This window comes from Thalia democratica, chromosome 3, assembly GCF_965202585.1.
Source record: "Thalia democratica chromosome 3, ktThaDemo2.hap1.1, whole genome shotgun sequence".
NCBI classification, from domain to species: Eukaryota; Metazoa; Chordata; class Thaliacea; order Salpida; family Salpidae; genus Thalia; species Thalia democratica.
Window position 1 is genome coordinate 85,492,185 of NC_139167.1, and position 17,968 is coordinate 85,510,152.

At 25.4% G+C, this 17,968-nt stretch overlaps 1 protein-coding gene across 1 annotated transcript; it reads left to right on the plus strand.

Moving 5' to 3' along the window:
- Window positions 1–14,251: 14,251 nt before the first annotated feature.
- Window positions 14,252–14,806, plus strand: LOC145832637 (uncharacterized). The gene has a single exon (XM_082939936.1). The coding sequence runs from the start codon at window positions 14,252–14,254 to the stop codon at window positions 14,804–14,806; it is 555 nt and encodes a 184-aa protein (XP_082796062.1).
- The last annotated feature ends 3,162 nt before the right edge of the window (window positions 14,807–17,968 follow it).

The window sequence follows — 17,968 nt, forward strand, 5'->3', positions numbered from 1 at the left end:
GACTTTTAAAAGTCACGAATCTGAACATTACTTTAACTAAATAGATGTATTAATGTTTATGAACTTCTAGTTCATAAGATATGAAGTAAAAACTTTAGATAAAATATATGCACTGGATTGTCAAACTTTAACTACATACACAGTAGACGTATAAATTTCCTATAGGTCTAATATTAATAAACAGAAACAAGCTTAAAATAAATATGTACATTTAACACAACAGTTCTATGAATAAAAATTGTAGTACAAACTTGCATTTGAAATATTCTACTATCTAAAGAGTAATAAATTAAATACTCTAAACTTAAGTATTATGATACTATAAATCTTATATTTGTTTAAAACGTTTTTCACTTTAAATATACAATAATAATGTTTTATATATGTGTTTCAAAATAAAACAAATAAATTATAATTTTTAGATTCTGTTCAGTTTAAGTTTTATCAACAGAAAATTTAGAAACAAGTTAAGGAATTGTATCATGTTAAATTAAAAAACTTTAATAATTGTAGTGAAATATGTTCAATTAAAACATCTTTCAAACGTTTTATCAACTAAGTTTCTTTAGGGTACTAAAAATAAACATAACTGAACTAAAACAATATTTGTTCATACATCAGTAAGTATATACATGCTTATAAACAATTAAGAAACACATTTTACACGAAACTTATAATAAAAACTTAAAAAAATACTTTTTACTATCTACTTACAGTAGAATGGTCGATATATTTAAAATCGTAGTTTGTAAATATATCTAGTAGACGTAGATTTAACATTCGGCTGAGCGACTTTGCAGCGGCTTAATTAATTATTTAATACTAATTAAGCCGCTTCAAAAAGATTAAATTATAATCTTAATTAATCTTTAATTTTAATAATTGCGTATTGTTACATATTATTTAGTAAAATTTAAAAGAAGAATTTGCGGGTTTTATTGAATAACGTCATTTCAATATGGAGTCTAATACAAGTTTCCAAATAAAAATCAATAAGTTCTTTAAGTACAATTGTGCGCAAAAAAAACTTTCAAATGTCTTAATTTTTACATTTTGATCAACCAAATTATTTCATTTTGTATAAAATCTAGTTAAAAGTATGTGGCTACTCTTTTTTTTGAGGTACAACTACAAAAACTTAATAAAAGTAATAAGTTTAATATATAAAGTAAGTGGTATTTAAACACAACAAGTTAATATTACAGTATTACTACTCATGATCAACTGAACAATTAAAATTGATAATAGTAGATAACTTTCGTATGTGTTCAAATATGCTTACAAAAGTTTTACTCTTAGTGAAAAAAAAACAAAAGGAAGTTTTTTCAAACAGTAAGTATATTTGTTAATTTGTAATTGGTAAAGCTAATTACGTTTTAAAAAATGCTAATTGTATATGATTATAACAAAAATTCTAACAAAATAAAATATATTCAGTAAATTTGTAACTTGCTAATTAAATAATATATTCATAAAGTCTTAAAAGTTCAGCAAATTCAAAGAATATAATCAATTTAAAAACTTATCTTTATTCAACTTTGAAAAATATCTTTAAGTCAAACTTATAGCACGAAATAATATTTTGTATAGTTGCTAAACATTTTTGGTTATTTACCGACATTGACATTAAAATGTAAAACTTTGTGAAGTAAGTTTTCTTTAATTTTTTATCTTGATAGAGATAATTTAATAAAACTGATTTAAATAATCTAAAATTAACAATTAAGCTTATTTACTTCCCTTTTTGTGACTTTTCATCTACCTATTAAAATTTTAATTTGTTTAAAATAAAATAAGCTTTGAACATAACAAAACATGTCAGTAACACAACAGGCTCATTTAAAATAAAATATAAACTTAAACTGGTTTCAAATCAATGCTTTCATAAAACTTTTTAAATAGAATTAACAAAAAGTTACACTACTTATTAAGTAGATGCTTTTAAAAAAAATTTGTAATGGTCGCTTACCATTTAAGTTAACAAACATTTCATTCTGCTTATCATTTTATTAACATGAGTCAAAATGTGCGAAAAGGTTATTTATTCATTTAAATAAATAAAACAATATTTACTCCTAAATTGTTAGAAATCGTTTAATGACGTTTACAGCAAACGTTTTAATTAGCGCGGTGTAAATTATCTCCTAAAAAATAAGTTGCACAAACAAGTTAAGTTTATTATTTTGTAGGTCACTGAAATAGTGTCCAAAGCAGTTTTGAAGATTTTACAAATTTAAAAAATGTGCAGGTTTAAGTTTAATAACAATGATGTCAAAATAATTTTTATTTCTAATATATACAATTTTATTATCATTGATTTTTTGGGTCTTACAACTCTATATTTTAACTAAAATAAAATTTTCTTGAAAAAGAAGTATGTACTATAATTGCTAAAACTAACAGAACAATATTGTGTTTTCAAATCATCTGGTAAATTATTTGAAAGAGAATATCTTGATTATTGTAAATTATAAGATTTGAATAAATTTTAAATTTTCAGCCACAAATATGTCATTGTCAAATACCACAATTTATAATTATGTTTTTTATGTAATATTTGTTTTAAATACATATAAATAATATATAATAATTATTTATACTAATTTAATATGTGTTTTTTTTACGTAAAATTATTTAAATATATTACTAATTTATTAATAAGCTAATAAAACATTGGCTAAAAACTCTTAAACATTTTTTATTTATTAAAAAAAATAGTTTCAGAAATCATATACTATCAAGTAATTATCGAACTATACTATAACAGTCACTCAATGTATGCTTTTTAAAAAAACGTTTAATTTATTTTTAAATCTCAATCCTAAGTGAAACCTAATTTACTTTGATAACCTTTTATCTTTTTCTGCGATATACATATACTCAACTTGTAATTTTAAATAGTTTAAAAGTATTATACATACAATATTAAACTAACTATAAGTTTAAACAATTAACAACTACAATATGTTCTAGAAATGTCTAGTTTTGCATAATTAAGATTATTAAGTTAACTATTAACTTTAAATTTTAGGCTACTTGTCCTATAAGATACAAGTGAAAATGTTGTAGAAAAGCTCTTAACTCCTTTTGAAAAAAGCCTGACAATAAAAGTTTAATCAAACAACATGTAAAAAACATTATTTTTTGTCATTGAAAATAATCTAAATAAAAAACTTATAAGAAAAATAAACTTGTTATAGAACTTTAATAAGTAATTATAAAATTTTTAATTATAAAATATCGAAACTTGTAATTAAAATGAACTGTTTACAAAAATTAATCGTAGCTCATTAAATGTTAATATCTTGATACATATTTTACCGTAATAGCTGTTTATGTGTAGATTAATAATTTTAAATGATGTTTTTTTATATATCTGAATGAAAGCCTTTTAATGATTTTTGTTAAAACTTTTTATACGTCAATTTTATAATTTATGGAAATTTGTATTTATGAATTTATTATTATTTTTAAGCTACTGTAAAAAAAGTAAAAACAAAAAAAAAATATTTTTTTAAACATTTTACTAACTAACAAAGTGTTAATATTTCTTTATAAAAGTAGATTGAATTGTTTTTTAATAATAAATATGCATATTTTTCATGTTTATATAAATATGTTATTTACACTTTCAAATACTAGAAAATAGAAATTAGACTAAATTTATCTACAACAAGCAAAAAATCAGCAACTACAAGACGATATTAAACTTCTATATATAATTTTCTTTTACTTTTCTACGTAGTATATTAAAAACGTTGACTTAAAATAAAAGTTTTGCTTCTTTTATTTAAGAAAGACTCATAAAACTTTAAATACTCAGCAAAAAAGATACAAATTTCAAGTTTATTTCAAACATAATTTAAATTCTTATTTTCAATTACTAGTCGAACGTTAAGCTTTCTTTGATGATGGTTTATCTACATAACTCTTGTTTAATTTTTACTCAAACTAAATATGATTAAACAAAATGACAATGAAAAAAAGATAAAATTAACCTTAATGAAGTTTTTAAGAGTTGACAAACTTTAAGAACGTTTTCAAGCTAACGTCTAAATTAGGGGTGGGCAACGTTTTTTGATCAACGGGCTAGTTCCGGAAATATTTAGTCTTTTGCGGGCTGGAGCATTTTGAATTAGTTACTTACCGGATCCAGTGTCCGGATCCAGTCGAATAATGACTTTTTAGATCCGAATCCGACTGGATACTAATTTTAAGTCGAGATCTGGATGCAGTCGGATTCTAATTAAGATATAGGATTCGGATCCGGCCGGAATCTAGTTATATCGATACAGTGGATCACTTTTTTGAATCGTTAAAATTCACAAATCGTTCTTAAGTCTGACAACTTAAGATATATATTGAGACATGTCAGATATTAAAACAATGTCTATAATATAATTGACATTATAATTGACAAAGGTACGTATGTAAAACATCGTACTTATGATACACTTTGCTTTGGGTAATTTAGAAAAAACGATATTCCAACTAAGTTAGAACAACACAAAGTATTAGGACAAAATTGTTTATTTATTAGAACCCATTAATTTAAAAAGTCATTTTTTATTATGTTTTCCAAGTCAAATTCTTAAGGTTTTGATGTGTAGAAATATGATTCAAAGTGTTTTAAAAACTTTGTAATATTGACCCTTCGCGGGTTTGTCACTTCGCTTGCGGGCCGGTCATTTTCATTTACGGGCCGGATCCCTTTAAAGTTAAAAAACCGTTTGTGGCCGGTCATTTTCACTCTGCGGGCCGGATCCGGCCCGCGGGCCGTACGTTGCCCACCCCTAGTCTAAATTTTAAACGTAGAGTTTGTAGCTACCAAACTAATTTTTGATATACAGTTAGTTCTTTTTAAGTTTTTAGTGACTAAATATAAAACGGATACATTTTATATTCTTTAAAAATGTATTTTTTTTTAAGTTCAAAATAGTTTTTATAATAATTCCAACGGCAAAAAAAAGTAGAAAACTTTTATATCTGTAGAAGAAATAAAAATACACTCTTTTGGGTTAATTGTTCTAGAAAAATCTTACAACACTTAGAGAAATAAGCCAAAAAAATTTGAGCTACTTTAAACTGTCAACAATTCTTTTAAATTAAGTTTCTATAACTGAAATATTTATATATTAAAAAGTTGTACACAATGTATCTTAACATTCGTTGAAGTTTTGGTGTGTTAAGGTGTGATTATATTTTATTCGAAATAAACACTTAAAGTTATTGATGACGTCATGTAGTTCACTTCCAAAAAATGTTTTTGTTAAACAACAATGTTGTCGATGTATTACGAAGTAGCTAAGATTGAGTATAAAATTCTGATACCAAAATGCTGAGATTATTTTTTTTATAATTTTAATGTTATTTAATTTTCATTGAAAATTTAATTGGTAAGATTTGTAGCTTAGACTTTAAATTAAAGGTGGGCAACCTAAATATTTGACGGGCCGGATCCAGAAAAATATAGTCCTCAGCGGGCCGGATCATTTCAAGTTAGTGATCTTTTGGATTCAGCTGAATCCTTTTTTGAGATCTAATCCCCACTTTAAACATATTATGCGGATCCGGCTAAATACTAATTTTAGACAAAGATCTAGATCCGAATGAAGCTAATTTCAAGAAGATTTGGATCCGGTTAGATGCTTATTGATCGGGTATTTCAGAATTTTGAATCAATATATTAATTACCAAGGTTCTTAAGTATAAATTTTTATGTTAAATTTAGTTAAGTATTCATAATTCTATATAAGTTATAACTCTGGACCGAATTAATACTAGTTAGTCCTAAAAAATTATAATTTGGTTACTAAAAGTTACTCGAGCCTAACATTTTAAGCTAAAACATAAAAAAATGCTAACTATTCGAAATTAATTAATTTTGGAAATCCTTATCTGGAGTTTATATTGATAATATTTGTTCAAAAGTTAACAAACAATACAATATTAAACTACTATTATATAATTTGATTAAGCTAAAGAAGATTCATTACATTTTTTGCATGTATAAAAGAAACAAAACAAAAAATAATTCTGATATAATAAACAGTTTTACCATAAAAAGCGAAAAAAATAAATAATAGATCTCGATGAAACACTTAAGGTTGATATGTATTAGAGTTGTTTAAATCTAGTTGCATGACAGTTTTGGAAAATCTGCAAGTGCACTAAAACACCGATTAGGTTTGAAGTTAGCTTATCCTTGTTAATGTTTATGGTCAGAAATGTTTGTTTTCAAAAGTATGAAGTATCGAACAACACAACTAGTTCCATGGTCATCTTTAGAAGTTGACAAACTTTGGGTCGATCAATTATACATAAAATCTATCTAAAAGTTTTATAAAAGCAACAAAAATTATATGTTTGATTTCAAATTTCTTATTAACTTATTTAAAAAACAGTTAAGCCTAGAAAACAAATTACTTTGGCTTGAAATTTTAACACTTTTACTTTCAAAATATCAAATAGTTATAATTAACTTACGAAATTTAACCAAGTTCTGTACTTTAAAAATATTATTATCAAACAGTATACCTAAAATACTTGAATAAGTGTACTAACATAAAATAACGAAATATTTAAACAAAAAAGAAATTAATATGTATTTTTAGCATAACAAACCTTTTAGTTTAATAGACTTTAAGATTAAGATCGATTTCACTAGTGAAAATAACACTAAACGAAAAACTAAAACATAAAACTGTCACATTATACTTTAAATGTCAAGTTTAAAGAATTTAGCAAGAATAATTACGCTAAAAAGAAGTCAATGAGGCATTTTTGGATCATAAAAGTTTTTAGCAAGTTGTTAAAATCTGGAAGTTTAATTGAAGTAGATATTCTCAGTAATGACTGCAAATTGGTATCAGTAAGATTTGAACGCAGCTTACTTTTGTTTATATACATGGTTAAGAATGTTTGTTTGCAAAAATATGTAGACCAAAACAGAACAAATAACTTTATTGTCATATTAATTTAAATTAACAAACTTTGACTTGTTAAGTAAGTCATAAAATCTGTCAATTTTTCAGTTTTGAATTTTTCTTTTTGTGTACTGCCACATTAAAGTTCAACAGTTCTAACAATATTACTAAGTACATTTTCGGTGTCAAACGTCGACGGTGATGAAAAAATGTCAAATTCTTCACTTAATTGTTAAAAATCTGCAAAACGACGACCAAACTTATTATCAAGTGAAACTATTGTCATCAATTGGTCATCACTAAAATTAACCATATATTTAATCAAAAAGTCCTTAATGAAAAAACAATAGCAGAAAAAGTGCGAATTGTAGTCTAAACTTAATGCATTTGAAAAAAAATTAAATTTGAGCAGTTTGACTTAGAAAATTTGTCGATGTTTAATGACATATATTTTTTACTTTTTTTTAACAACTCAATACTTATCTGGAAAAGACAACAACTTTCTACACATCTATGTTTTATGAAAACATTATGGTAGGTAAGATCATCAAAGTTACTTCAGCAAACAATTGCTTTTAGATAATTTGAGAAAGGATTACTTCAACTGACTTAAAACAGAACAAGATACTATAACAAAATAGTGTTTTATCACCACAAAATAATAAGCCATTTTAACAAACGTTTTCAGGGTCAAAGTCTTACAGTTTTGTTTAATGAAATAGTTCAAAAAAGGTTTTGTACAAGTTTTGTGATAATTAAATTGGCTGGCCGGATTTTATATAAATTTTGAAAATGCTTAGCGGGCCGGATCATTCACTTGCGGGCCGGATTCCATTTAAAATTAAAAAAGGTTTTGGGGCCGGTCATTTTCACTCTGCGGGCCGGATCCGGCCCGTGGGCCGTACGTTGCCCACCCCTACTTTAAATAAAAACAAATTGTACAGTATGAAATATTAATAAAATTAAACTTATTAATCATGAAACTTATCCAAGCAAACTTTAAACTTTCTGATATAAACATAAATTATTGACAAAATTTATATAATAAAAATCAGGCATTATAGTTAGTTTGTAAGTCTTTGGAATATTGACTAGTTTATAGTAATCAAAAATAAACTTATATCTAAAAAACTAAATGTAAATATTATGTAAAATATTTATACTAAACACAACTTTCCATCTTGAACATTTGTTTTTTAAAGTTATTATGTTTGTTGAGCTTTACTTTTTAATTACATAGATTTATATTTTGAAATGAAATTTCTATTACTGATGATCCTGATAACAAAAACTCCGCCAAGTAGAATATTAATACTTGTGATCAATTAGAACTTTTAAGTTAAACTTTTGTAGTTTTAGTTTGTTTGTATTTCTAATATAAAATAGCATATTGACATCAGTAAGAAAAAACAAAAAACAACTTGTAGTTATATTTTTAGTATTTCAATTTGTTTTAAATCAAACACTTCAAAGTCATCGACTTAAATAGCTTTATAGAGGTTTTTTATCTATTATTTATACAGTTTATTATTAACAAAACAATGCTTCACTCCTATATTTGCGTATAGGAGGTCATCAGTTGTCATAAACAAGTCTTAAAAAAGTTCTTAAACAAAATGATAAATAACTATAACTGTTAATAATAGTAAATATATAAATACTATAACGATTACTTGTATTATGATAAATTAATTATATTATAACTTTTTAGTACTACATATCTTGTACAGAAATCTAAGACAAAATTCATTCAAAAACATCTTTATTAAAACAACGAACAAGTAAAATCGATTTCGGCTAACGCTTTTCAATTACTTTAGTTAGCAAATAATTTTAAGATTAAATTTTGAGTATATAAATAGTTAGAGGTTACATCAGAAAAATCAATTAACACTAATTAGCATAATTGAGCAAAATTAATTAGACATTCACAATTCATAAATGCATATATAAAACAGTTTATCAGTAATTTAACTAAGATAAGCAACATTAAAAATAAAATAAAAATCAGCGACAAAATTCAAATAAAATCTATAACAACTTATAAAGATTAGATTTATAAACGTATTGTTGCTTACACAATTTAGGTTTACATGTTTTTTTATGCAAAAAACTAAAAATAAAAATATGTTTTTATGTTTATATTATGCAAAAACACGTTTTAATGTCGCTCTACATCTTTAATGTGAGTATAAGGCTAATGATGATGTTTAACATGTCAATGTGAAATCTTTAATCAAAGGTATTTTTATTTAACATACATTAAAATTTTACAAAAAAACACTCACATTACAGTAACCTCTCGCTTATTTACGCACATTGTGTCCACAGAAAAGTGCGTAAAGATACGAGAGGTACAAAATATACTTGCTATAATGGCTGTTTTTAAATATTTCTTCTAGATTCAAGCAGACGGGGGACCTTCTCACTTTTGACAGTTTGTTTAGTTTGTTTATAAATACGAAAATAAAAGATAAAAATATACATATATTAAAAAAAGATATAAATTTATGTAAAATAATAATACTTGTAAACATTTTTTTTACTAATTTTAATAACAGATATATTTTATCTTTATTTATATGTGACTTATTTGATATTTATCATTTATATTTTATTCTACTAAGCAAAATAAATTTATAATTAAGTATTTGTTTACAGTTGCGAAATGGTGTGATTGCATATTAAAATTTTTTTCTGTAGCCTTTTACAAAAATATGCATTTGGTTCTGTAATGGATTTCTTATTTCGAATAAAAATATAGAAAATGTTTAACGCTTTCTGTGCAAAGCAAATGTTACAGAATAAGAACTTAAACTAAAATAAAACGTCAAATTAGAATTAAAGATATGTTTACTAAAAAACAATTGAGACTTGTGTTACTTGTAAGCTCTATATTTATTAAGTAGCACTGCTACTTTTTGCTTGGAATTTTCATTGAATTCCTTTTTATGATGTTTATTCATATTTAGTGCAAGAGTGATGTACTATTTATTTGTGTTTTAAAGTCTCTTTATTTCGTTATACTTTTATTATTTAACACAGTCATGTTTCTTTCAAAATTTTAATTTAATCTCTTATTGTTAACAAAATTTCTGATATAATGATATAATAATTTGTCTTAACGAAAAGAAAAGGGGGTATTTATTAAAGAAATATAAAAAGTTAAGTAGCAATTACAAATATTGGTTTTTCGGAAAGTGTATTGGTTTGTATTGTACACAATATCAAATTTTATACACAACTTAATTTTTATAAGCTAAAAAACTTTTTTGAACAATATGATTGTATTTAATACAACCACATTTTGTAACAGTATAACTATAAGTATGAAAGATAACTGAAGTATAGTTTTTAATTAAAATTTTATGAAACAAAGTATAATATTCTTTTCCTTCGTTATTGAATGATCCGACAAAGGTTAAAAAAATTGTTTCGCATAAAAGTAAGTTAGGTAAAAAAAATAAATGAAGCGTCTTAAAGCATAAATTTAATTTCATTAAAAAATTATTTTAAAAAAAGGTAGTAAAAATCAAAATCATAGTTACCATTAATTAAAAATTTTTCGCGAATAATCATGTATTTTACATAAGCGCAAACGAAAAAACTCTAAACTATGGCAATTATAGTCATAAAAAAATTAATATAAAGTTAAAAATTCATTTTCTAGGGTGAAAAGACTTAATTTTCCAGTAGTTTACTGTTTAATGATTCCAAAAAGTTCTAAGACCACAGGAATAAGCAATTATTTTTAGTTGTAAGCATAACAAAGGGACTCTGGACCGAAAAACAAAATGCGTTTTTACAATAGTGCGCATCCCATAAAAGTAGTGAGTTTTCGTGTAACTTTAGTAGAAGCTATTATATTGCAGTGAGCTAGCTGATTGTTATAATGTGTTTGATGAATAAAATAAATGCAAAAAGACAAGTGAGTTTAAACTTTTTAATAATTAGTAGTTTAAAATATAAAGTTATAATGTACTTACTAATTGTATTTAACAGTAGAATATTTTTAAGAGGTTTATGTTTTAATATAAAAATTGTGTATTTGGACCTATATTAAGCTCTCACATGAACAGATTATACTGTTAAATTTAAATAATTCTTTTAAAGTGTTTTATTTGATTTATATATCAAAATTTCTAGATGTAATCTATTTCTAGTGAGTAAAAAATTTTTAATGATGAATTTTGCACAAAAAACTAAAAGTGGAGGAGCTATTAATAAAAATAAAAAACTTGTATTTGAGAGTTTTAAACTTTTGAAATACACTGAAATATAATTTAAACTTTAAATAAAAGTGACAAAGTTTGTTTTAGAACATTCATTTGGATTATTTTTCAATTTATTTTTTCAAGTCCTTGCCACACCAAAACTAAGTTATTGACTGAGCTACAGACAGATTAAGGTCAAATGTGATGAAAAAACTGTAGCAAATAAACAAATGATTTTAACCAACTTTTTTTTCATTTCCTTTTTAAATTTTAAATTTTATTCTAAAAGTATATAAGCTGATTCTTGGTTGACATTGTTTATAATAATTAATAAAAAATATAGAAAAAAATAAGTTTTTGGTGAAATGTTGCCTTATTTTTAATACTTTTGATATTTAAAATTTTAGTTACATATATTTTGTCATTAATTCTAGATTTTAAGTAGATAACTAATAACAATTATTTAATTAAGTCTTTTAAAATAATCGTTAATTTTTTATGTTCATGTGTCAACCAGATCTTGCACCTTTATACTCAGAAAAAAATTTTAAAAGCCGTCATTAGAAGCACACTTACGCCATTTTTTACGGCTAAAACACATAGTATGTGTTGCATACACTTTAAAAATAATTAATGATTAAGCACTTATCTAAATATAAGTAATAAATATAGTTTAAAAATCACTTTGATTTTCTAAATTAGGTGGTTTGTTAATTTTTATCTGTTTTTAAAAAATGGCTTTTAGTTTGGTACTAATTATCTTTTGTATAAGCTAGTCCTAATTACTGTATATTAACAAAAATACAAATTTGTTTGGCAATTTTTTGGTTTGTAGAAAGTTTTAAGATTTAATTTATAACTTAAAAAATTTAAAAGCGTACTTAATAATGCGACAATTAAAAAAGCGAAAAACGAGTATTTACTAAAAATATATCTCATCCTACAACTTATAAGCAACTATTTATAAACTTTCTTATATAGTTTATTAACAAGTCAAATCAAACGTAAAAAAGTACTGGACTATTTGATATCTAACAACAAGTTTTTTAATTAGAAAATTGAATTTCATTTTTATGTTTTGTTAAAAAGATATAATTTTTGTCATATTGAAAACAATGTTTCCTAATAAAATTTGAGTAAATTTACTTAAAAAATATTAATTTTTAATGCTTTTATTATTTATATTTATCAAACTGTTTATATCTCTAAAATTAATTGTTTTTTAGTTTTAAAAAAGTATTATTTAACTTATGTTTAAATTTTAAATAGAAGCAAATTAGTTTCCGTAAAAAAATCAGAACCGCTCATTTCCAACCTGCGATCATTTCCTATCTGCGATTAAATCTCACTCGATCAAATCCCACCCGGTCATATCCGAGAACCGCTTACCGACCAAGGGTGAGGGTTAGGGGTAACAGTGACAGTAAAAAAAAAAAATAAAATAAAAGTTGAGTGGAAATTGTGCTCGGGCGGGATTTAATCGGGTAGGAAATGGTCGTGGGTGAGAATAGTCAGTATACCGTTAAAAATATTGTTTCAATTAGTTTTGTGTAGGCAATTTTTTGTTTGAATTTACAATACGCATTTTTTGCGTATTTGAAAAAAAAACTGTTTTGATTTAATATTCTTTATTTAATAGCTCACTTTTTTGACTTGCTAATCAAATTCTTTTTTAGTTATACTATCCTAGCCAGTCCAATACCTGAACTTACTCTATGATCTTAATAAACTGAATTTTATCTATGTTTTCATAATACTAATCCAAATGTTGGTTAAGACGATAAACTTACTGGTAAACTGTTTAAATTTTAGTTTTTTGTAAACAAAGTGGGCGATAAGTTTTAGAAATTTATATGTAACATGTTTTACTAACACTCATGTTAAGATATATAACCGGTTTTTTTAAAATAAGGTAATCAAAAATTTAGGACTTTTTTGTTATATTGTATTCTAAATCTGCTGCGTAAGTAATTTTTTTTTTCTTTTTTAAACAGTTTAACTTAAATTTAAAAGTTTTTAATTTGTATTATGAAGTACGTTTTGAGCTAATAAGTTTAAAAATGTATTTTACACTAAAAAATTGGACACGTTCCAAATCCAACTGCTTTAAACTCAACCTAGTCAAATTCGAGAACCGCTTATCGATCGAGGCCGAGGGTAAGGGTTAAGGGTAACAGTGACAGTGAAAAATAAATAGAAAATAAATAAAAACAATGCAAAAGAAAAAAAATAAAAGAATATATTTAAGAAAACCGGGTGGATTTTAATCGAGTGGATTTTGATAGTACATATTCCTAAAAATAATCGCCGTTTTTGATTTTAAAAACGAAAAATATTGATTCAACAATAGATAAAATATTTTACTACAGAGACCCTTTGTAAAGCATAGGGAATTTTTAAAAGCTTGTAAAAATTAGTGAAGCATGCAAATTACAACTTTTATGTTTTTCATACATGAAAAAAATCAAGGAAGTTTTACCAATTAAAAATATTAAAGGTTAAAAAGAAGAAATATATAAGTTTCAGTAAGTTTAATATTAGTTTTATTAAATTATGACTTTGAACAACATGCAATATCAATTACACTAAAACAAAATAAATAGTGTCACAATGTTTGTTTTATCATAATTTAAATCACCAAGTGTAGATCCAATAGTAGATTAGAAAATCAAATCCTTAAGAAACAATTCCAGAATTTAAAATGTCAAGAATCCGATCATTTGATTGCTTTAATTAAAGTTTTACATGAAAGAATTGTTGATGTAGTTTGAAGTTTTGACTATTTTTTTAGGGGTTTGAGCTTCAAGGTGGTTTAAATGTTTCTATTTGAATAAGGTTTTATATAAGTAAAATAGAATTATTAAATGAATATGGGTGAGAGAGTTACTAGTGTTATGTTGAAAAGATTGATTGAGAATTTGACTTTAGTGCATAAAGAGTCAACTGATAAGCTTAGTACTCAAATGAAGGAAGTTACTGATAAGTTAGCTGATCAAAAAAAAGTGATTGACTCTTTGCAGCATTCACTTGATTTTTTGTATTCAAAGTTTGATGATATGAGGACAGAGAATAAAAAAATCAAGGAGGATGTAAAAACTGTGAAATTGGAAAATGACTAAAAAAATGTTTGATATGGAAGAAAATGGCAAGCAAGCAAACATTAAGCTGAATCAGATTGAAAACTGGATGAAAGGCAACAATGTTGAAATACAGGGTGTACCAACTTGTGAAAATGAAAATGTTGAGATTGTTGCAATGAAGGTTTTAAAGAAAGTAGATCCAAGAATAGAGAGACATCAGGTTGGAAAAATTAGGCGCTTGAGGACCATAGATGCTGGAACCAACCAAGAGAAGAAGGAAGGAAAGAGGATGTTTAATCCTATATTAGTTACATTTAAATCTCGAGATCAAAAAATTAAAGTTATGAAAGAAAAAAAGAAGTTAATTAATGCTGATTTGACGGACATAAAGGCTGAAAGGGTTTATCTCAATGAAAACTTGTCAAAAACTAGTAGGAACCTTCTTTATCTTGCTAGGAGGTTTCAAAAAGAAAAAGGTTGGAAATATGCATGGTCCTCAAGTGGTACAATTTTGTTGAGAAAGGATGAGAAGTCGAAAGTAAATGTTATCAACTCAGTTGAAGATATTGAAAAACTGCAGAACTAAGAATAATTTATTTGTTTCAAGTTATAAATATACTATTATTATTTTTTTTTAATTTGTTTAAATGAGTTCTTTAAAACTGAAGTTAGATAGATTAGTTGATGTAGAATCTGTTTGTAGTGTATGTCAAAAAGATTTTGAATATCCAAAAACTAATTCTATTTGTTGTGATAGTTGTGAAAAATGGTTCTATTTAAGTTGTTGTGGAATATCTGAACATGAGTTTAATTTTTATGTTAATAATGAAGATCCTTTTTATTGTATAGACTGTGTAAATAACCTAGGACTAATTAATGTTGGGAGTGATGATTTCTGCAAATCTTGTTTTAAAAAATTCTCTAATTTAGATGATTGTTTGTTTTGTGAAGGCTGCTTTAAATGGATACATCTTAAATGTACAAAAATATCAAATAAAAAGTTTACAGTAATGTGCAAAAATGATTTACCCTTTTTTTGTGAAACCTGTGAGCTAAAAATGTCTGTATGCCTTAAATGTAAGTTGTTTTGTAAAAACTTGAAAAATTGTTTAACCTGTTTTATATGCTTTCAAAAATGTCATGTTGAGTGTGCTTCTGAAAATAAAATGAAACTAAGCCTATATAAACAAGGTGATTATAAGTTTTATTGTGAAATATGTAAGGAGTCTGTTTTTCCCTTTCAGAATGTTAACAACTTTGATTTTGATTGTTTTTCTGAATCTGTTAAACCTAGTATTTCTGAATTTAAGAATAAGAGTTACTTAGATCTGTATAGTGTGAAATTTAACAAGAATAATTGTATTAGTATTGTCTTTATGAATATAAGAAGCTTGAATGCAAATCTTTATAAAATTGAGGAATTTTTGAGTGTAACTGGGGGTTGCCTGATGTGATTTGTGTGTGTGAAACATGGCTAACAAATCTGAGACCCTTTGTAGGTAAGTTGTATGGATATGATTTTGTAAATAAGTTGTCTAATAGTAATCAATCTGGTGGTGTTGCATTTTTTGTTAGAGCTTGCCACTCTTATGAGATTGTAGAAGGTGTGTCTTTTGAGCAGTGTGATGTAGATGATTTGTGGATCTCTATTAAACTTGAAAACAATAAATCTTTTGTAGTTGGTAATGTATATAGACATCCAAGCACTACATTTGATAGTTTTAAAGAAAATTTCCTTAAAGTTTTAGACCTATTAAATGAAAAGAATAAATATTTTATAATTGGTGGTGATATAAATATAAACTTGTTTAATAGAGATCAGCGTACTTTTGACTACTTGGATTGTATTTCTAGTGCTGGTGCTTTGCAATTTGTTGATTTGCCAACTAGGCATTCTGCTGATTATTTGTCTAGTTCTTTGATTGATCATGTCTATTCTAGTTTTGATTGTGAAAAGCTAAATGTTAATGTTGTGGATTATGATATATCGGATCACATGCCTGTTATCTGTGAAATTGAATGCAATAAGTCCAAAAATGAGTATTGTGATCTGAGATCCTTTCAGGACTTCAGTAAGTTTGAAGTTGGAGCTTTTCTGAATGACTTGAGTGTGAAATTGAGAGGCATGAACTTGTGTGCTGAAAATTGTGAAGATGTTAATAAATGTTGGGATGAGTTTGAGAGTATTTTTAGTGGGACGGTATTTGATCATGCTCCAGTCAAAATTTTAAGTAAAAAAGAACAAAAACTAAAAGCTAAACCGTGGATAACAAAAGGTATACTTATCTCAATTAACTTTAAAAACTTAATGTTTAAATTTGCCATTAAAGATAAAACAAAAAAATTTTCTGTTTGTTTTAAAAATATCGAAATATACTAAACAGAGTAATGGAATGTTCCAAGCGACTATTATAAACAACTAGTTAAAAAGAATAAACAAAATAGTAAAAAATTATGGAAAATTGTGAATAATATCGTTTCCACTAAATCTACATCTAGTTGTAAAATAAAAGGTGTGCTTGATGAGTGTGGTGAAATTGTGAATGACCCAAAATGTGTAGGCAATCTAATGAATAAAAATTTTGTAAATATTGCTGACAATTTGTTAAAAAAGAGAAAAGATGTTGTTGATGTAAAGAATGATGAGTATTTGTCTGGTTCAGTTGAAAATGATTATGTCTTTAATGAAATTTCTGATAGTGAGATTCTGAATTATATTAAAACTTTAAATCCAAACAAAAGTGTGCGTTCTGATGTCCCTAATATTCGTTTTGTGAAGCTCAGTGCAAAAATAATTTCTCCTTATCTTTCTAAATTGTATAATAAATGTGTTGAGTATGGTGTGTTTCCTGAGTCGCTTAAATTTGCAGAGGTAATCCCTATTTATAAATCTGGTAAAAAAAATAACATTAATAACTACAGACCTATTTCTCTTTTATCCCCATTTTCGAAAATTTTTGAGTTTTTAGTGTGTGAGAGATTAAAAAAATTCTTTTTGTTGAATTAGGTGCTACATGAAAAACAGTATGGGTTTAGAGAGAATAGTACGACTGAACTAGCTGTGAATCAGATTGTTGATGAGTTAATTGAGGCTGGTGAGAGAAAATTAATAAATTGCTCTGTATTTTTGGATTTGGCTAAAGCATTTAACACGGTTAATCATAAAATTCTAATATCTAAACTTAAAAATTATAATATAAAAGGTTCAATGTTAAATTTACTTAAAGATTATTTAAAAGATAGAAGTCAATCAACGGTCATAAATAATGTTGTGTCTGAGCGTGAAATTGTGAATGTTGGAATACCACAAGGTTCTTGTTTGGGTCCTTTGTTGTTTCTTGTGTATATTAATGATATTTTTTCCTCTACTGAGATAAATATGAGATTGTTTGCGGATGATGCCTGCTTGAGCTACCAACATAGTGATCCTGAGTATTTAAATGAAATTATTAATAAGGAGTTGGTTAAAGTTGATAAATGGTTGCATGCTAATAAACTTTTTATTAATTATTCAAAAACTAAATATTTGCTTTTTAATAAAACTTCAAAAAATTGTGAATTTAGTGTCAAGGTTAATGGTTTTCTTATTGAGCAGAGTGATAGTATAAAATACTTAGGTGTGGTTTTGGATGATAAGCTGAATTGGAAGAAACATTTGAGTTCTCTGAAATCGAAATTGTCTAGGAGTTGTTATGTTTTGTCAAAATTGAGATATTATTTGGACACATTTACACTTAAAATGGTATAT